We start from the raw sequence: 20,257 nt of genomic DNA, 5'->3' as shown, positions 1-20,257 counted from the left end.
AGAGGAACCTGAGCCCTCTGTTGCCCGTTACAGGCGCGAGGCCTACGCCGCGGGCGGGGCGGGGTCGTGTTCCTCCCGAGAGGGCGCCGTTGGTTGGTGCGCGGCGGAGGGTTGTGGCACGGGGGCGCCGTCGGTTGGTGCGCGGCGGACGAGGGAGTGGCGCGGGAGGCGCCGTCGGTTGGTTGGCGGCGGGCGGGGGCGGGCCATGGCCCTGCTGCTGTGCCTGGGCCTGACAGCAGCGCTGGCCCGCGGCTGCTTGCACTGCCATGGTAACTTCTCGGATAAGTTTTCCTTCTACCGCCATCACGTGAACCTCAAGTCCTGGTGGGTGGGCGACATCCCCGTGTCGGGCTCGCTGCTCAGTGACTGGAGCCAGGACACAATGAAGGAGCTGCACCTGGCCATCCCCGCGGAGATCAGTGAGTGCGGGGGTCCCGCACGGGCGGAGCCCCCGGCCCTGCCAGGCCCCGACCCAAGCGGCTCACACGCCTCCTTCTCCCGCCCCAGCCCGGGAGAAGCTGAACCAAGTGGCGGCCGCCGTGTACCAGAGGATGGATCAACTGTACCAGGGAAAGATGTACTTCCCGGGTGAGGGGCCCATCGCCGCGGGCTGGAAACTAAGGCAAAGCCCAACCGCCCCCAGACATTTAAAGTCCACCCATCGCCTGAGTCTGACCGCCGGAGGCTGACAGTCCCCTCTCCGCCTCCCCTTATCAGGGTATTTCCCCAACGAGCTGCGAGCTATCTTCCGGGAGCAAGTTCACCTCATCCAGAATGCCATCATCGAAAGTGAGCAAAGGAGAGGGCTGGCGGGGCAGCGGGGAGGATGCTGCCCAAGGCCTGAGGACCCAGGGCCATGGGAGTATTCCAGTCTCCTTACAGGCCAGAGTCTGGTCAGGGTGTGGCTCAGGCTGGAGTAATGTGAGCAGGGAGTCTGGCGTGGTGCAGCCAGGTGTCAGGACTCAGAAAGGCCATAAAAGGGGGGGAGTGGGGGAGAAGGGCCATTCCCTGGAGGGGTAACAGTTTCATCCAGTGGGCACCAACAGGACACCTTGATGGATAAATCCCACCTATCCCTGCCACCTCCCCTATGGGTCCCCGGAGGCCTGAGAGCTTTGCTGCCACCCTCCCATCTGGTTTGCTCCATCCCAGGCTGGGGCTGGGGACTCCCTGGTGGTTCCGTGGTAAAGAACCCACCTGCCAATGCCGGGGACACTGGTTTGATCCCTGGGTCGGGAAAATGCCCCTGGAGAAGGAAATGGCAACCCACTCCAGTAGTCTTGCTTGGAGAAGCCCTGAAGCCTGGCATGCTATAGGCCATGGGGTCACAAAGAGTCAGACATGACTTCATGACTGAACGACAACAAACAATGGGACTTCCCTGGTGGTCCAGTGACTAAGACTTCATGCTTCTAATGCAGGGGGCCCAGGTTAGCTTCCTGGTCACAAACTATATCCCACATGCTGCAACACAGACAACAACAACAAGGCTGGGGCCCACCTAAGTGGCCAATGGACAGGGGCTGAACCTTGGGCAACCTGGGAGGCAGGGGCTGAGGAGGAACAGGGGAACAGGCCAGGCCTAATAAGGCACCATCTGTGCCCTTGCCCTACCACAGGCCGCATCGACTGTCAGCGTCACTGTGGTGAGTGAGCCTTGGTCCTGGCTGTGGGGTGCCGCAGCAGCTGGGGCCCCCAAGGCTGAGGGTGAGGGGAGCCCACAGCACCTCTGGTGTGTTGCAGGCATCTTCCAGTACGAGACTATCTCCTGCACCAACTGCACGGATTCGCATGTCGTCTGCTTTGGCTACAACTGCGAGTAGGGCTAAGGCGCGGGCAGCTGCCTGTGCTGAGGGTCCCCTGCCCACAGGGTCCCAGGCTCTCCCTGAAGGGGCCCCTCATCACCCGGGTAAGGGGGAGGGGAGCCGTGCAGCTGGCCCCCTGAGTGTCCACGCCCATGTTCCCGCAGGTCGTCAGCACAGTGGGAGACAGCAGTGCAGGGCCTCCTCCAGTACATGTGAGTGGGGGTAGCTAGGCACAGGGCAAGGGTATCCTGATTGAGGCCACTTGGCCCCTGACTCCGAAACTGTTGTCATTGTAGAAATAAGTGGCACAAGTAAGTCCCCTCTCCCCAAGAGCAATGTGCGTGTGCCCTCACCGGTAAGTATGTGCCCAGGCAGCCACAGGAGACAGCACCTGGCCCTGGTGTTGGGGACCGAGCCTCTACCTCCCAGGGTTTCTGAGCTCAGCTCAAGGGCTCACATCCTGGTTTGGGGGGTCCCCACAGACCCAGGTCCCACCCCTGGCCCAGGTGGGTGGCGGGGCTGTGGTCAGAGCTGGTGAGGGCACCCCTGGTGAACATGTGCCCCCATGGAGGGGCCTGAGGGCCACAGGCACAGCCTTACCCCCAAAGCTTGGCGCTCACCGGGGCCCTGTCATGTCTTTCAGAATGGACACCAATACGAGGTAAGGTCCCCCCAGGCCCATCCTCCTGGGAGTGTGGGCAGTGTGAACTTTTCCAGGTCAGTGGGGGCAGACAGGGCGTAGTATGGGATGGGTGCAGCCAGGCAAGATGTCACCTCTGCAGTCACATCCATGCTATCACACCATGAATAAACATGAGCTCCCCTCCTCCTCACCTGGATACACAGAACCACTCCAGCCTTGTGAGTGACCCAATGGGGGGAAGCACAGGGACCCGTGCGAGCTCTGCCTAAGCCAGAGGTCAAAACCCCAGTGCCCCCACCCCGCCCCGCCCCGCTCCCTTCACAGACCCCGTCGTGGGAATGGTGGGTGTGACCCCACTGGTGTCCAGGTCCAGGTCGAGGGTCTGTCTGGAGCCCTGCTACATGCCCCCGCTGGGACGAGGGGCCCAGGCCCCAGCAGAGGACCCCTAGGGAGGACAAGGCAGGGCAGGGGAGGAAGGACTGGGGCGCCCCATCTCCTTGCAGCTTGATATCACCAAGCTTCACGTGTCTGGAGCCCCCACACCTGGCCAACCTGACTCTGGAAAACGCCTCCGAGTGCCTGACGCAGCACTGAGGGCGGCCGGGCCGGCCAGACCCGTCCCGCCGTGGTGCAGGGCCAGAACCCCACTGGACCGTCTTGGCCAGACCCTGTGGAACAGGCCTACTGCTGCCTGAGGGCCCCACTCGCCTTGGAGCCCGGGGCTGGGCCAGGCCGGGGCCGGGAGGAGGGGATGGGAGATAGATGATTTTGTACATAGTGCAGCATAGATGCAGGCAGGATCGCAGCCATGTGATGGAATGATTAAATATCCCTGATGTTTCTCATCCTGGAGCTGTCCTTGTTGGGGCTGTGGGTTGGGACCCAAGCAAGGTGTGTGCCGGGTGCAGGGCAGGGCTTCCCAGGGACCTGGAATGTCCAGTGATTAAGAATCTGCCTGCCAAAACAAAAAAAAAAAATCTGCCAATTCAGGGGATAACGTTCTATCCCTGGTCAGGGAACTAGATCCCACATGCCGCACAGCAACTAAGCCCATGTGCTGCAACTACTGAAGCCTGCATGCCCTAGGGTGCGTGCACCGCAACTAGAGAGTAGCCTGTGCATGGCAACAAAGACCCAGCACAGAAAGAAAAAAAAAGTACCTGGCGGGCCGCACACAACCAGCCGTCAGGGCGATTGGCTCTTTGGATGACTCGAAGGGAGCCTGTATGGTAAAAACCAGGGCCAGCTTCTGTGCGTCCTGGGGCTCCTGTCCCATCAGCTGCACCATGGCACCAGCTGTCATCACCGTGGCCTGGCTTCTTTCTCAGATGCCCCACGTGGGCTGTGAAAGGACAGGCCCAAACTGGCTCGATCCAGAGCTCAGCTTCGGTCCAGCAGATGGGAGGGGATGGAAGCATACCATTTCAAGTCTGGCAGTTCTTCGGGTCCTAGGCTGGGCCCTTCTGGCCTGGGTGGCCGCCAACCTCCCTACTCAGGTAAGGGGCCTCTGCTCGGCGCGTTCCAGCCGAGGTTTCACTGATGGACTGCTGGCCTCCACTTGCCCAGGAGCAAGGGTCAGGGGACTGGTGAGTGGAAGACTGGGGGACTCTCAGATGCCCAGGACCTGAGCTGGGGCCCACACACTGTAGCAGGATGGGCCAGTGACCTGGGGGCCACCCAAGGGGGCTTCATGCAGGGCTCTCCAACTGCCCCTGTTTTGGGTTTCAGGTTAGAGGTGATCTGGGCTGTCTGCTGACACAACCCTCAATCCACGCAGCATCAGTAAAGCTGTCAGTAACATAGGGAATTGAAACACCGGCAGGGCCTCCCTTCCAGCATCTGCTCCTGCCGATCCCTGGGGCTCTGGGCCCCGCACACTGTGTCTGGACCCCTGACCCTGCCTTCTTCTCATTGCGTGCTGCCGAGATTAGAAATGAGGGGTTTGAGTGTGCTTTCATTGGACTTAAACTTTAGTGATATTTCCACTCATCCTGCACAACCTTTACCAGAGGGGTTCCCTGGAAAGGGACAGCAGTTGCTAGGCCCCGTGGAGTCCTGTGAGGGGATGGGTATCAGGTGTCTCCTTGCTGTTTCCGCTGGGACCCAGGAGCCCGGAGAACCACACCCCTCCGGAGGGGACAAGAAGTGCAGGCAGAAGGGCAGGGGCGCCCTAGCTTCACAATGCAACCTGCACAAGGGTGCCCTGTGGCCCCCCTCTGACCCCGAGTGCTGCAGGACTGTCCAGAGGTCTGGCTGTATGCTGCCCCCCACACTGGGGGAGAATCCCCTACTCGGGGGCATACGTTGCCAAAGGCAAGAGACCCAATGGATAAACGCCTGTTTCGCAAGTTTATTGGATCATCTTGACACAAAATCATTACAGCAGCATGATATGTCTCTCCTTTACACGGGAATGTCGATAGCAAATAAATTCTTATATAACACATCATACAATTTAGAGATTCTAGAATCACTGCACAGGATTCTGTAATAGGTTACTCTACATGCTAAAGTGACAGTTTTCATCAAAAGAAGTTAAAACGTCATTGAGGACCATCATCTTTGAGGAAACTTCAGTCTCACGGGGGTGGGCTGGGGTCCCCCCCTGCCCCTGAGGCGCATCTCAGGGGCCCAGCCACCCCTGGACCCACGTGCTTCCCAGCAAGGAAACAGGGCCAGGCCTGGGTCCTTCCACAAGTGCAGACACAGACCTGCAGAGCGTCCAGTGATGACAGGAGAGCCAGAGTAGTAGCTCTCCACCACTCACCGCAATACCCAGCTGGGCACGGAGGCCGCCAAGGCCCTGGACCCTTGCTGGGCACTCCCCTCAGTAGATACACAGGACACAGTGGTGGAACAAACAGGATGTGACAGACAGCAGCCTGCAGGACGCTGCCCCATTGTGTGTCCTGGGGAGGACATGCCCCTAGGCGTGGGGTGAAGAGGAATGTCTCCCCTGAGCAGCTGGCCTGGCCTCCACCCCCAGGGCCTGCGGGCAGGAATCTGGGAACTTGTGGGATTCTGACGACTTGACAGAAGCGGGACGCGCCACTCTGTCTGGACCCCATCCAGCCCCCGCCAGGTCCTGGCCTCAACAGCGGTCACGCTCACCCTCGGGCAGCCCCTGAGGCCACAGGCACAGTCCGCTCTAGCCAGAGGAGCCCCGGCTGGCTTGGGGACTGGAAAGGGCTGCTCGCCAGAGAGTAGAAAGAAGCAAAGTAAAAAAGATGACAAGGTAAATCAACGCAACGTAAACCGCAGGGTCTACACAGTGGACAATGGTGGACTTGGTCAACTCCTGGCTGGACACAGTGTGTGCAGCACGTGGCCGCCCTCCCAGGCGGTACTCAGCACGTGGCCAGCGTCTCCTTCATTTCCTCCAGCAGGTTGCTCAGCAGCGTGGGGTCGCTGCACTTCCCATCCACCGACACTGACTTTTCGCCCTGTGAGGGAAACAGCTGGCACTCAAGAGACGCCACCCTCTGGACATCCTCTCCTACTTCAGGATGCTCTGATAACCCTCTCCTATTTTGGGGTGCTTTGACAACCAAGAAGAGGGGCTCCAGGTAGGACGGAGCAGGCGCACCACACCCCATGTCTCCCACGCCCCATGGGAGGAGCTGCAGGACCTGGACAGAGGCCAGAACCACAAGGGCTCAGGACTGATCTCTGGCAAAGGCAGGGATCCCAGCCCCGCAGAGGACACACGGCCCCTGCCTGGCCCAGCCCCTCAGGGGCACAGGGAACAGCTGAGTGCAGCACCAGATGTCCTGCAGATGGAACCTGAGTGCCAACCTTCTCCACAGGTGTGAAGAAGGCCCACGCCCTCCAATTCAAAACTTCCAAAATCACTCGGCACTCCAAGACCACGGAAATCTTAGCTCATGTGGAAAAGACAACCCACAAATACCCACGGAGAAGAGATGGATGTCAGAATCACCCGAGAGGCTTTAAAGTAGTGACTCCAAGAACCTCCCATCAGCAATCACACACACTCCTGAAGCAAGCAGGAGAACACAACATCTCAGCAAAGAAAAAGAAGAAATAAAGATCAACCCAGGAAACTTCTAGACCGGAATACACCAGCTGCACACAACAGAACTTACACAACAGAAGAGTCTATGACCCTGACAAGAGATTAATGGAAATGATTCAATCTGAACAGACAGTGGAAAGGATGTGGAGGTGGGTGAAGTAGCAAACACTCACATCACAGGGACCCGAGACAGAGGAAGATAAACAAAGCAGTGCTGAAAAGGTACTTAAAATAATAGCTGAGAACTTCTGAGTTGTGCAAAAGACAGAAATGCACAGGTCAGCACATTCAACAGAGTCCACACCATTAACAGGAGCTGGGTCCCTTTCCAGGGAACCCCTCTGGTAAAAGTTGTGCAGGATGAGTGGAAATATCACTAAAGTTTAAGTCCAGTGAAAGCACACTTGAACCGCTCATTTCTAATCTCAGCAGCACACAAGAGAAGAGGGCAGAGTCAGGGGTCCAGACACAGTGTGTGGGGCCCAGAGCCCCAGGGATCAGCAGGAGCAGATGCTGGAAAGGAGGCCCTGCCGGTGTTTCAATTCCCTATGTTACTGACAGCTTTACTGATGCTGCGTGGATTGAGGGTTGTGTCAGCAGACAGCCCAGATCAAGGAAGTCAATACCAAGACATGTCACAAACTGCTAAAATCAGAACAAAGGAAAACCTGAAACAGCCAGGGGGGGAACAATGCATTCCTCAGTAAAGAGAAAACATTCCTTGTCAGAAACTCAGACTCCAAAAGGAAATGGCCTAGTTTTGAAGCACTGTGAGAAAAAAATGAGCAAAGCAAAAATTCTATACCCAGCAAAAACAGCCTTGACAAAGAGTAAAACAAAGAATGATTGGATGAAGGAGACTGAGAGAACTCACACAGCCAACAGACGTGATCTAAAGTTCTTTAGACAGAAATGAGGCAGAAGAAAGGGTGGGAATGTGAGCATTGAAAGTGACAGAAATGGCAGGCACGCGGGTGAGCAGACGAGGCTGTCTTGTCTCCTGAGGCCTCTGAAATCTGTAAAGCTATAACGCACTGAAGAAAGGCGCCTTTAGTGTCTGCAGAGGCAAAACCTGAGACCACCTCCTGTGTGGGGGGAGGGTTAAGGGCTAAGCAAGTGTGAGGTTTTCATGTTCCACCAGAGCTCCAAGTAGACTGTGAACACCAAGGGTGGGGATGTAGTCCCCAGAGCTCCAGACACACGGAGACTGTCAACATATAAACGTGGGACACTGGTAACGCTCACATACGCCATGAAGGCAAGAGCAGAAGGATGAAAGAAAAAACACAGGGAACAAACTAACTGCAAGACAAACCCAAAAATATCAGTACTACTTTAAGCACAATGCTCTGAACAGTACAAGTGAAAGACACTGACCGAATGAATAAGGACACGGTATCTATAAGAAATCCTTTCCAATACAAGGATAAAGGCAGGTTTACCACAAAGGATTTGCCACGTAAGCACAGACCAAATGGTAAAGAATCTGCCTGCCAATGCAGAGGACACGGATTCCATCCCTGGTCTGGAAAGATCCCACATGTCGTGGGGCAATCAAGCCCATGTGCCACAACTAGAGAATGGCCCATGAAGCAACAAAGACCCAGCAGTGTTGTAGGTAAGTAAATAAATGTGAAGTGAAAGTCCCTTAGTCGTGTCTGACTCTTTGTGACCCCATGGACTATAGAGTCCGTGGAATTCTCCAGGCCAGAATATTCGAGTGAGTAGACTTTCCCTTTTCCAGGGGATCTTCCCAACCCAGGGATCGAAACTAGGTCTCCCACATTGCAGGTGGATTCTTTGCCAGCTGAGCCACAAGGGAAGCCCAAGCATACTGGAGTAGGTAAGCCTATCCCCTTCTCCAGGGGATCTTCCCGACCCAGGAATCCAACCGGGGTCTCCTATACATTGCAGGCAGATTCTTTCCAACTGACCTATCAGGGAAGCCCAAGTAAATAAATAAACGTTATTAAAAAACATACACACACAGAATGGCTGTACTGACACCAGACAAAGTGGACTTCAGAGCAAAGACACAGCATGGGACAGAGACGAACACACCAACTGGTGAGGGGATCCACTCGCCCAGAACCACGATTCTAATGGTCCACAGTCAGAAGACCAGCTGACCACCACTGGCCTCATGTTCCTTGCTCACTCATGGAGGACTGGCAGAGAGAAAATCTGCAAGGATCCAGAAGAATCAAGAACACAGTCAACCACCAGGATCTGGGTAACACACATTTCACAAGAACACCTACAGAACAGCTGTCCAGAGGGACCACACCCAGGACAGAGCGCCAATCTCAGCCCCCTTTGGAGGCCTGAGAGGTCACACCAGAAAACAGGGGCCAGGAAGCAACAGGGAACTCTCCCAATGCTTAGAAATAAGTCCACAGGTCAGTGAGGAGGTAGTGATAGAAATTAGAAAGTATTTGGAACTGTACACACATGAAAATGAATCGTAAAAACCTGTGGGGTTCAGCTAAAGAAGTATGTAGAGGAAAGTTCCTAACATTAAAGACTTTATTAGAAGAGACAGGCCTGTTGGAAAGGTCTAAGTTTTCAGCTTATATATTCACAAAAGAGCAAAATAAACCCAGAGCAGGCAGAAATAGATTTGCAGCAATATTCAGTAAAACTTATTAATCTTTTTTTTTTGGCTACACCTCATTGTTTGTGGGAACTTCCCAAGTGGCTCAGTGGTCAAGAACCCACCTGCCAAAGCAGGAGACACAGGAGACCTGAGTTCAATCCGTGGGTCAGGAAGATCCTCTGGAGAAGGAAATGGCAACTCACTCCAGCATTCTTGCCTGGAGAAGCCCATGGACAGAGGAGCCTCGTGGGCTGCAGTTCCAGGGGTTGCAAAGAGCAGAACACAGCGGTCACACATGTATTGCAATGCAATTGCTTGTGGGATCTCAGTTCCCCAATCAGGAATCAAACCCAGGTCCCTGGCAGTGGAGGCGCAGAGTTCTAACCACTGGACCTCCAAGGAATTCTCCAACCTTTCAAAAAAATTGGTCACTAAATTGACCTTCAAAATGTATAAATAACAGTACCCTTGCCTGGAAAATCCCATGGACAGAGGAGCCTGGTATGCTACAGTCCATGGGGTCGCAAAGAGTCGGACACGACTGAGCGACTTCACTTCACTTTTATATTTTCTAAACAATTTGTATGATAAATATGTATCATCTTTAAAACAAAATAAAGTTCTTGTTTAGTACCTTGAAAAAAAAAAAAATGTATAAATAAGCCTTCTAGCCAAGATAACCAACAAAAAGGAGAGGAGACAATTACCAATATCAGGAATGAAAGCTTATCACCACTGATCCCTCAGACACTAAAAGGAAAAGAAAAGAACCAGATGACTTAATCCACCATCACCTCCATAATCCAGATGAAACCAACAACTTCTTTGAAGACTACAAATTATTGAAACTCACACAGTAAGAAACAGACAAAGCAAGGAGCCCTGAAAGTATCAAAGAAAGAAACTGAGGATTTCCCTGGTGGTCCAGTGGATAAGAATCCATCTGCCAATGCAGAGAACACAGATTCCATCCCTGGTCTGGGAAGATCCCACATGCTGAGGGGCAACTAAACCCGTGTGCCTAGAGTCCACGCTCAACAAGAGAAGCCATGAAATGAGAAGCCCTTGCACCAAAACTAGAGAGTGGCCCCTGCTCACTGCAACTAGAGAAAGTTTGCAGCAACAAAGACCTGGAGCAACCAAAATTAAATTTTTAAAAAAGAATAAAGCAGTTATGAAAAAAAAAAAAGAAAATGAACTTATAGATAAAAACTTTTCAGAAAAGAACTCCCCAGACCCAGATGATTTCCTTAAATTCTACAATAATATGCCAGAAGAAACACACTGACTAAACATGACCTCTTCCAGGAGATGCGTGAGGAAGGAGCAGGCCAGGCGAAGGAAAGGCCGACACTGCTCACCAGCACAGGGTCAGAGCCTTCAGCAAAATCATCTCAGGCTGAGCTCAGAGCACAGCAGTTGCCCTGGAGAACAGTGGTGAGGCTGGGCAGGCCCGCCAGACCTCAAAGGCTCACCTTCTTCACCAGGAGGCAGACGTGGTGGCCCTGGATGGAGCGGCTGTACATGGAGGCGCAGGAGTCCACTCGCTCCACAACTGCAACAGAGGGTGGTGTGAGGCCAGACCAGCCCCAGGCAGTGGGGGAGCCCCGTGTGCGGGAAGAAAGCCAAGCAGTCTATCAGTTATGTTCAGTCTTACCAGAAAAACGGTGATGAAAACAGATCTTTGCCAGGAGGTTATGGAAGGACATACTAATGCCATCCACCTTGATCGAGCTCATGCTCAGGTCCCCAGACTCCAGTAACTTGGCAAAGGCATCACTGTGGGAAGGACAGAGAGAGGGTGGCAACAAGGGGCCCCGCCCAGGGGCAGGCGCCTCCTCTGAGGGCCTGTGACTCAGGGTCTGCACCGGTCCTGTAAGAAGTCAACACCTGAACAGTGTCCCCAAAGCCCCTAAGTTTCAGCCCTGACCCTCAGGCGGTGGGCATGTGACTGGATTTGGTGACAGGACCCCAATGCAATGTAACAGGGGTCCTGGTGTGAACAGGTCAGGATGCAGACGTGCAAGAAGGACAAGCATGTGTGCCCACAGGGGAGGGCGGCCACCTGCATGCCATGGAGCAGGGCCTCAGGAGGACTCAGCCCTGCCCATATTCTAGGTCTGGAGTCCTGTGTCCAGTCCAGGGAGGGATGCCAAGCTTGTTGTTTGGGCTGCCGGTGATGTGCTGAGCATGAGGCGCCTGAGTTGGTCACCTGACACTCCGCGCACATCCTCTCCTCAGGTCAGAGAACATCGTGGAGATGACTGTTTGGAGTCCCCGATGGTAGGAAAGCGGGGAGCTGGGGGCAGGAGGGAGGGCAGCGCACCTGTAGCATGGCGTGGTGACCAGGTACGAGGTGCAGGTGAAGTGCAGTTTAAAGTCAAGCTTCTCATGGGTGGAGCCTTCGTCGTTCTGTGGGGCAGAGGGGGTGCAGGGTGAGGGGGCGCAGGGCGAGGGGGTGCGGGGCAGGGCCTTCGAGCTCGGGTGCATGACTGACCCTTGGGGCACCCACCCCCGTACCTTGGCGATGAAAGACAGAGTCCCCTTGAGCTTCTGGGCCATGACAATGCTCTGAATGGTGAACACAAACTGGGCCTCATTGGAAATACCTGGTGCGGGCAAGACATGGGCCTGAGGAGTGGTGCAGGATGTCGTCACCTGGGCAGGCGGCAGGGACTTAAGGCTGCCCAGGGTCTGTCCCCAGCACTGCTGTCCCAGGCCGGTGAGCCAGGCTCACTCACCAGGGGGCAGCTGGAAAGGCACAGGGACACCGTCGTGGACTGAGGAGCCCTCGGGCCGGGCCAGCCGGGCATTGAGCGAATCTAGCACATTGAGCTCCATGCTCTTGAGGAAGCTGTCGCTCTGGTTCTCCAGGACCACGGAAACTGTGACCTGGCTGTCCTTCTGTAGGCTGCCCTGCACGTCGTACGTCTGCAGAGCAGAACCCAGAGTCAGTGGTGCAGGGGAGCCACTGGGGATCCCATGCCTGGAGAGTGTGGGCACCCCCCATGTCCAGACAAAGAAGCCCTGAGCCCCAAGAACTCTCGGCCCTACCTGAAAGCCAAGCTTTGCTTACCATCTTGATGTAAGAATTTTCAGCCAAAAGGGTGTAACTGGACATGGGCTATGGACAAAAGAGAAACATGTCAGCTCCAGGCAATGAGAACCTGGGAGTGACGCTGAGGGCTGCAGGGGGGATCCCCTCAGGAAAAGTCAGGAGCGTGAGAACAGCAGACAAGGAGACCCCATGTCCCAGACTAAACAAGTCTTAACTCCAGTGGCTCCCAACACGGGCTGGGTTAGGAGGACCCTCACCGGCAGGGGCTCCTCATCGAGTGTGCCATTCTCCACAGGCTCAGCAGCCTCCTCATCCGTTGGCGGCACCTTCTTCTTGGACTTCCTCTTGTCCTTGAGCCGCTCCTCCTTGTCTTTCTTGTGTTTCTTCTTCTTGTGCTTGGAGGGTTTCTGGAGCGGCAACAGGCTTGAGTCAGCCCTGCGCTCCTCTGACGAGCCATAGCCCAACAGCGCTGTGCAATTAGGACCCAGGGAGCTTGGCAACAGGAGACTGCTGTTAGGAGCCCCAGTAGTGCGGGAGCACCAACCCCAGTCCAGCCCCAGCACACATGCCCCCACCTTCTCCAGGTCCTGCTCCCTGTCCTCATTGGCGTCCTGTTCCTCTCCCTGAGGCTCCTCCTGCTCCTCCTTCAGGACAGTGACTGTGGTGTTCACCTCCAACTCTTCCTATAGAGGGCCACGCCGGGGTTGGAGAGTGGGGGGCGGAGCTTCAAAGGCAGCTGGGGCCCAGGATGGGGAGTCCTGCGCCCCCTGACCTGCCTTGCCCTGGAATGCCCTGCACTGATGAGCCTCCCTCCTGACGAGGATGTGTGGCTCCCCATCAAGTGCTGGTGGCCAGTAGACAGGAGAGGCAGCCTGGCATGAGGCTGGCCCCAGACACAAAGCCGCTACCCAAGGCTGCTGCCTGGCTTTGGGGGCCCGGGCTCTGAGATAAGGGACCACCACGAAACCACTGCCTGCACAAGACCCTGAACATGGGACTGAGCTGGCCCAGACCTGGCTCGTCTGCCCGAGGATCACCCCACATCCCTCTGCCCCCAATGAGGGGGCGTCCCCTAATGCCTCTAAAACATAGCTCTCCAAGGCTGAAAAGTACTGGTGTCCAGCTGAGGAGCACTCGCAGTCAGCACAGGTCACAGCCAGGCTCTTACCGGGGCTGGTGTGGCAGCAGGTGGCGTAGTAGACAGCCAGAAGTCCAAGTCCTCACCCTGAAACCACAGGAACACAGGCCTTTACCTGGAGCAGCTAGAAGGGCCCTGAGAAGGCATGGCTGCCCTGACAGGCACAGGACACTATGTCCCACAGGACCGGAGTGCGCTGGGAGCCAGTGGTGCATTCAGCTCTCTTGCCATGGGTCCAGGCACCTACCGGGACCACATATCCAGGCGGAGTCGTGTTGCTCTGGAGCAAAGTAACATGACCTGTGTGCAGTGGCTCTGCTGAACCCGCCCTTCACGTGCAGGACGTGCACACCATGGGGGAGGGGAGGTTGACAGCCCAGGATATCCCTGCCCCACCCCATCTGACAAGACAAGTGAGCCTGGCCTCTCACCTTCTCCACCTCCTTCTTCTTCTTCTCCCGCTCCTTTTCCTTGTGCTTCTTCTCCTTCTTCTTAGGTTTCTTGCTCTTCTTCTCCACGAGGGGGACATCCTCTTTCTCAGGGGACTTGGAGGTCTCAGCGTTTCTGTGTTTCTGGACGGGCAGCTTCTCGCTATCAGCTAGGGGCCTGGGGGTGGTCACAGGATGAGTGGCCTGGGATAAGGCCTACAGGGAAATAGCCCACTCTGCTGCCGGGACCCTCACCCCAGGCCACGCCGAGCAATCAAGAGAGGACAGAGAAAGGGGCCAGGATGTGGGGAACGCAGGCCATGTCCAGCCCCACGGGTTGGCTGGCCTCGGTCCCAGCACTTACTTATCCAGGTCAATGTCCAGGGCCCTGTAAGGATCATTGGGATCTTTGTCGTCCTCGTCACTGGGCAGGGCATTCTGAGGGATGACAGGAATGCTGTGTCTGGATCAACCCACCCTCCCCCCAACCCCATCAGGCCCCCACCTCCCTTCTCAGAGACAAACCAGCAGGTCCACACCCATGAGAACATCTGATCTGGGGCCTGGCGCTCAGCGTGGGCAGGGGATCAGGACAGTTAATGTAACAAAAGTGCTGGTGGGTGCTCATAGCTCACAGGGCAGAGCTGACTGGGGCCCCGGGGGCGGGGTGGGGTGGGCAGCTGACCTCAGGCATCTCCTCGGTGATGATGTCCACGCGCTGGGCGGGCGCGATGTCCTCGTCGCTCTCCGTGTGCAGCGAGCTGTGACGCCGCGTGCCCCGGCGCTCGCGCTCCCGCTTCTTCTTCTTCCGCTTATCCTTCTCCAGCCGTTGCCGGTGCCGCCTCTCCTCCTCCAGCTTCACGTACTGGTCCGATAGGGGCATCCCTGCTGGGACGCGGGTGCTCAGCCCACAGCCTGAGAGCCACATCCTGCCCCCACCCGGGGGCCCTGCCCTGACCACTGGGGTGTAGACAGGGGACCCAGGGCGGTGTGGGGCTGGACCTGGGGACCCGATGGGAGGGGTGGATGCTGGCTGGACAGAGCCAGAGCGGGGGCAGGTCTGAAGCTGGTCTGCAACACCCTCACCCCACACAGACACTTGCCTGGCACCTTCAAAGGCACCGAGAGGTCGATCTGCACCACGGGGATGTGCTCCACACCCGGCGCGTCCTGATACCGCTGTAGGGAGACAACGAGGCCGGTCACCATGCAGGGCAGAGGGCCTAGCATGACGCTGAAGCCGCAGAGCAGGGCCCATGGAGAGGGGTGGGGCTGTCAGTGCAGGGAGTACAGGACGGGAGCAAGACTTGTCCGCTTTTTCATTTTAATTTTTTTCAAGTTGAAAGTCACACTTTGGAAGCACAGAGATTTGGAAGCAGAGAAGACACAAGGCTTCCTGCCTCTGGTAAGCGGCATCAGCAAGCCTGACACATGTGGAGCCACATCTCCCTGGGGGAGCCCAAGGCGGCTGATGGGCCTGCTGGCTGGAGGGAGGGGGACAGATGGTGGCGGTGGCACCTGCAAAGAGCCCATGTCCCTTGTGCTCACTTGCTTCCTGCTAAGGCAAAGGAGCCTGACCTCGACCATGCAGAACTTGCTCCCCACTTGTTGCTACTGGGGGCCCCTTGTGTTCCTGCCCCTGGACATGATGACAGCCTCACATGGCCCAGGGATGGAGAGCAGATGGGGCCCTGTGGCCCGTTCCTCCAGGACAAGGAGTCCAGCCTCACCTTCTGGGGGGACGGGGAACTCTTGATGTAGAACGGGTTGTTGGCCTGTTCTTGCCTGCGGGCCTCGCGGCGCTGCGGGACAGGGTTCAGTGAGCACATCAGTGGGTGTGCGGCGTGCTCGCCCTGTACCCTCCCAGACCATCTGCACGAGCCAGACCTAGGGGACATGACCCCTCGCCACTTTCACTGTTGGCCTTGGGCGAACAGAGAGAGAAACCAGCATGGGCAGGGGTGGAGAGGGGCAGCCAGTGGGACCACCCGGGAGCTCCATGGCTGGGGCAAGGGGATGGTTCCTGCAGGGGAGGAGGAGAGCAGGGAACGAGGCACATCTCATGCCCAAGTCCGCACGTATCCCCAGCCCCACACCCAGAAGGGCAGCGGTCAGGACCCACGGTGCTCTCTGGGGAGCTCTGGCCCAAGAGAACAAGCCCACCCAAGGTCTGCCCGGAGGGGCATGGGCCACAGGCCAGAGCGACTGCCCTGCCTCACCCGGGCCAGCTCCTGCTCGTCTGCCTCGGGCGCCCGTGGTTTGGTGTGTCGCTGCTCCTCGTCCTGGAACATGGCCTTGGGCTTCTCATCCTCAGACTCACTGTCCGAGAGCGGCTCGTTAATCCAGGCATCCAGGTCCAGGCTGTGGGACACAGGGGTCACATGGTGGCTCTAGTTTGCAGGCCCGGCCCTGAACACTGCTGTCCCCTTGGAGATCAGGACATGAAGGCCAGGCAGCGGCTGTGGGCACAGCAGACAGACCAGGGACGGTGGAGCCTGGCTGCCCCCAAGGTTGACAGGGGAGGACTGCCTACTGACCTTCTCAGGGACAGCACCAGGTCAGGGAAAGCAGGGCCCCAGAAAAGCAGCCAAGCACCCCGCACCCAGTCTGTGTGAGGACGAGTGGGTCTCCTGACCTTAGAGAACATCCTTCTGTCCCCTCCACCACTCCTGGCTGGACAGAAGCCTGGGGGGACCCTCATGCCACCTGGCTCCAGGTCCTCTGATGGCCGCACACTCACCCTTCGGGGATTGGAACCTTCTTCTGTGCCTTGGGAGCCACCGGGTTCAGCTCCCCAGCAAAGAGGGAGCTCACTTCCTCTGCCACTGGCACATCCTTGGCCTGAAGCTTCTGCACGTGCTTGACCAGCTGCAAGATGCAGGATGCCTGCAGGGGCCCCAGAGAAGTCAGGAAGGAGCCCCAGAGGACCAGCCCTGAAGGCCACTCAGCCCCTACAGGGCACCGCCCACACAGCACACATAGACACCTAGCTGCTCCTGAATGGAGCCCGGCTGAGGATGTCTGGAAGGCTCTATGAGGAACCACTTAGCCGTGGGGTCTAGCCAGAAAGACACCGACCAGCTGCCATCTCCTTCAGAAAGAGTCAATGACAGAAACCAGGTTCTGAACAAGATGAAGGGTAAGGGGGCTGAAGGAACGCTACCCCATTAGGCAATCGCTCCAAGAACCAGCAGCCCCGACCTCGGCTCCAGGGACAGGACCACAGCCAACCGGGGCTCATAGCCCTCAGGCAACAGACAAGCTCATGTCCAACACCTCACCACGACCGCAGAGACCACTGGGGCCTGCATCACCACAGGGCTCATGAAACAGGCTGCCAGGCTACCATTGCCCAGATGCCACCCCAAGCTCTCGTGAATCAGCTCTCCTCCACCCTCCCGGTCGGCACCCACCAGGATCTGTGGTCACCTTTGATGAAGCCCGCTCGGGCTGACCACGTACCTTCCACGGTCTCCCATTCTCTCACCGTCTCCCACCCCCATTGCCCTTCACCAGGCTCCTCCTGTGGGACCATCGGGGGCCTCCCCAGCACAGGGGCTCCAAACTGGCCCACCCTGCCCCTGGCCAAGAGTGGGAGAACCACAAAAGGGCCCCTCCTGAACTGCCCTCAGGTGGAGGAGCCGCTGTGCTCACCCGCTCCTGGACCTCCAGGTCCGCACTCTGCACGAACTGTGGCAGCCGCTCCACCAGGAGTTGGGTGACCTCCTGGGCTGCGGACACATCTGCTGCCTGCTCCTTTTGCTGCAAGATGGCTGCATACAGCTTGACCACGTTCTGCACGTACACAGCCTGGATGTGTCCCGGCAGCGTGGTGACCTTGGGCCGCAGCATGGCCTCCAGTGTCTGCTGGGGCTCCTGCAGGTGTCTGGGGGGTGGGAGGGTTGGTGAGTGGCCATCCCAACAGCTCCGTGTCCCAGGCTCCTGCCACCCACTGTGATCCCCCACCTGGCGCTGGGGCTCAGGGAGGGGACCTGGAGGAAGAGACCACGGCCATCCTCCACTCACTCGGAGAACTCCCCGCAAATCCAGGCAGCCGCGTAGAGCACCTCGCAGATGCCGCTGCGCTGAGGGCTGCTGGCCACCAGGTGGGCACTGTCAAGCAGCGCGGACATCTGTGCCACGGCGAACCTGCGGATGGCCTTCACACGGATGGCCACATCCAGCATCTGTGCGGCGATGAGGTGGCCGTGGCGGGTGCCCTCCAGCCGTGTCAGTTCCACAAGGATGCTGATGTACCTGCGGGACAGGGTCTGTGAAGGGCCCCGCGAGCTCCAACTCCACCCCGCCTCCCTCCCTCCAGTCCCGCCAGCCCATAGGCCGTACCACTCAAAGTTGGTGATGTGCTGGTAGTTGGACTGGCTGCAAATGTCGATGATCTTGGTGAGCAGCTCGTCACGGTAGGTCGTGCCCTCGGCCTTGTCGACATGGGTCATCAGCTTCTTGACGATCTCCATCAGGTTCTTCTTAGACACCTGGGGGCAGCGATAGTGAGGGAAGGGCCAGGCCGGCATGGGGGCAGTGTGGGCGGCAGGGCAGGCACGCACCATTCCGTACAGAAGGTCGAGGGCCCGCAGGCGGATGGACTCATCCTTGTCGTCCAGGCACTGCAGCACGAGGTCCTTGTGTGCCTGCACAGACTTGGGGTGCGTCCTCAGGATCTTGGACATGGCCAGGAGCCCCAGGTACTTCACTGCGGAGACAGCGGGCAGCCGTCACACCTGCACGAGGTTCGGGGGCGAGGCCGGGCTGCAGCTACACCCCAACCACCTGGGCACTTTCGGCCACGCCTCCCAGGCACCAGGCCCCCCTCACTGCCAACCTCGAGCACCCCAAACACACGACTCTCTACACCAGGGGCAGCCAACTGGGCCACAGGTCAGGTTCGGCTGCAGCCTGTACCCATGGCAGCATCACTGGCACATGACATGCCTGCCAACACCCGCCAGGCAGCTTCTATGCTACCCTGGCAGAGACCACATGACCTGCAGAGTTGACCCAAGTTACTCCCTGGCCCTTCCCAGGAAGAATTCAGTGACCTCGGCTCAAAACCAACAGATCTGGAGCGCCAGCAGGAGTGCCTGTCTGGTTAACCTCCAGGGAGACTGCAGGCCCATGGGGAGGTCCCCTAAAGCCCGACCTGCTCCTCCCAGGCCTCGGCGTGCCCTTGACCTCTCACCTGTGCTGCCACAGCCTCCCCACCCTTCCCTGCAGTCAGGTCCTGCCTCCCCATGGATGCAGGCACAGGGCTGAGTTCAAAGACACTTTCAATGGGCAAAGGGCTGAGCCACACGCTGGGATGCCAGCCCACTGTGTAGATGTGTAGTGGCGCCCCCAGGCCCTGCAGAGCCTGGAGAGACGAGCAACTCACAGTTCTGATCGGAGTCTTCTATCAATATCCTCAATTTCTGAACGCAGAGCTGCAAAGAGAATAATACTGGTCATATCTATGCCCACATGCAGTTGTGACCTGGGGCCAGGACGGGAGCCCCAATCCTGGGACATACCTGGATGCTGGCGCTGTGGTTGGGCATGCCGGATGACAAGGAGATGAGCACTGAAACAGACCATTGGGTGAGGGCCCCCGTGACTGGCCCAAGGAGCAGACCACAGCCCCCGGGGACCCGAGGTCCCTGGCCACCCTACCTGAGACCTGCGGACTGTGATGTGCGATGGAGCAGGCCATCTCCTATCTGCAGCCTCACTCCCTCTGCCCACAGCCAGGGCCAGGGCCGTCTGCGATCCCACCCCACCTCAGTCCTCCCTGTGGACCTTCCCACACAAAGGGGCCACTCTCCAGCCAGCCTCCCCAGCTCACAAGTCCCATGCTCGCCCCTCCTCTCTGTGACCATCGCTGACCCTCGGGGATACTCATGGCCCATGTGGTGGTCATGAGCATGGGCCCGGGGCCAGCTTCCTGAGCCTCACTGAACTTGCAGCTGCTCATGGATCTCTGAGGAGCAGCCCAAGCTCTGGGCAGAGACAGCCAATGAGACACTGCACCCTTGGGCCACCACCTCCCTCTGCCCACCTACAGGAAACTGGGCTTCAAGGACAAGTGACCCACAGCTAATGGGCTCTAGGAGACTGTGTGAGGAGGGCATGCAGGTACCCTCCAAGGACCCTCCTGGCTGCAGCTCCTATACAAAACCACACAGGAAGCACCCTGAGGCCTGCTCCAGAATGCTCAGGAAGACGGTCTCGCTGGTGGGGGTGCAGCATTTATCACTGGAGCCTGAGACGGCAGAGGTTCTGGCCACAGCAGTGTCCAGTTGCTGACAGGTCCACAGGGCCAGGCCAGGCAGCTTCTCAGGTGAGAGCCTCAACTCCAGGGGTGTCTGCACCTGCTTGGTGAGGCCCTGGGACCAGCCCCCTAGCTGGCGACAGTACCCTGATCCAGAGCAGGTCACCCCAGCACTCACCTGCGATGACAGTGTTGACACACTCGTAGAGAAGGGACATGGCGGACGTGCTGGAGACGGAAACAGAGGAGCGGAGAAGATGGAGGCTGCCTGCCTCCCGTTCACCCCAACAA

The 20,257-nt window shown here is 57.7% G+C and overlaps 2 protein-coding genes across 4 annotated transcripts in view; one reads left to right on the top strand and one right to left on the bottom strand.

Moving 5' to 3' along the window:
- Positions 1 to 184: 184 nt before the first annotated feature.
- Positions 185 to 3,293, top strand: IZUMO4 (IZUMO family member 4). 2 transcript variants are annotated; one of them, XM_061150774.1, is made up of 9 exons: positions 185 to 419; positions 508 to 588; positions 718 to 789; positions 1,620 to 1,646; positions 1,744 to 1,819; positions 1,970 to 2,017; positions 2,102 to 2,116; positions 2,449 to 2,466; positions 2,952 to 3,293. In XM_061150774.1, the coding sequence occupies exons 1-9, from the start codon at positions 206 to 208 to the stop codon at positions 3,040 to 3,042; spliced, it is 642 nt and encodes a 213-aa protein (XP_061006757.1). In that variant the 5' UTR covers positions 185 to 205; the 3' UTR covers positions 3,043 to 3,293. The 2 variants fall into 2 exon arrangements, with proteins under 2 accessions (XP_061006757.1, XP_061006756.1); XM_061150773.1 differs by having other exon boundaries at positions 206 to 419; positions 2,102 to 2,160; positions 2,449 to 3,293.
- Positions 3,294 to 4,784: 1,491 nt separating this feature from the next.
- The window catches only part of AP3D1 (adaptor related protein complex 3 subunit delta 1), a 33,444-nt gene continuing 17,971 nt past the window's right edge, over positions 4,785 to 20,257 (bottom strand). The window contains exons 9-32 of one of the 2 annotated variants that reach the window (XM_061150771.1): positions 20,145 to 20,194; positions 19,230 to 19,279; positions 19,094 to 19,142; positions 18,270 to 18,415; positions 18,049 to 18,197; positions 17,731 to 17,961; positions 17,359 to 17,590; positions 16,445 to 16,590; positions 15,924 to 16,065; positions 15,435 to 15,506; positions 14,808 to 14,883; positions 14,390 to 14,589; positions 14,069 to 14,142; positions 13,708 to 13,882; positions 13,307 to 13,363; positions 12,714 to 12,821; positions 12,396 to 12,545; positions 12,157 to 12,204; positions 11,822 to 12,011; positions 11,601 to 11,689; positions 11,407 to 11,492; positions 10,738 to 10,859; positions 10,556 to 10,635; positions 4,785 to 5,891 (exon numbers count right to left, since the gene is read on the bottom strand). In XM_061150771.1, the coding sequence (XP_061006754.1) occupies positions 5,796 to 5,891; positions 10,556 to 10,635; positions 10,738 to 10,859; positions 11,407 to 11,492; positions 11,601 to 11,689; positions 11,822 to 12,011; positions 12,157 to 12,204; positions 12,396 to 12,545; positions 12,714 to 12,821; positions 13,307 to 13,363; positions 13,708 to 13,882; positions 14,069 to 14,142; positions 14,390 to 14,589; positions 14,808 to 14,883; positions 15,435 to 15,506; positions 15,924 to 16,065; positions 16,445 to 16,590; positions 17,359 to 17,590; positions 17,731 to 17,961; positions 18,049 to 18,197; positions 18,270 to 18,415; positions 19,094 to 19,142; positions 19,230 to 19,279; positions 20,145 to 20,194 (2,818 nt within the window). In that variant the 3' untranslated portion in view covers positions 4,785 to 5,795. The remainder of the gene's footprint in view (positions 5,892 to 10,555; positions 10,636 to 10,737; positions 10,860 to 11,406; positions 11,493 to 11,600; positions 11,690 to 11,821; positions 12,012 to 12,156; positions 12,205 to 12,395; positions 12,546 to 12,713; positions 12,822 to 13,306; positions 13,364 to 13,707; positions 13,883 to 14,068; positions 14,143 to 14,389; positions 14,590 to 14,807; positions 14,884 to 15,434; positions 15,507 to 15,923; positions 16,066 to 16,444; positions 16,591 to 17,358; positions 17,591 to 17,730; positions 17,962 to 18,048; positions 18,198 to 18,269; positions 18,416 to 19,093; positions 19,143 to 19,229; positions 19,280 to 20,144; positions 20,195 to 20,257) is intronic. The other variant, XM_061150772.1, reaches the window with a different exon arrangement.

Source organism: Dama dama, chromosome 9, assembly GCF_033118175.1.
Source record: "Dama dama isolate Ldn47 chromosome 9, ASM3311817v1, whole genome shotgun sequence".
NCBI lineage: Eukaryota > Metazoa > Chordata > Mammalia > Artiodactyla > Cervidae > Dama > Dama dama.
Note: the sequence above shows the minus strand (reverse complement) of the source record. Positions and strands in the feature narration are given on the sequence as shown.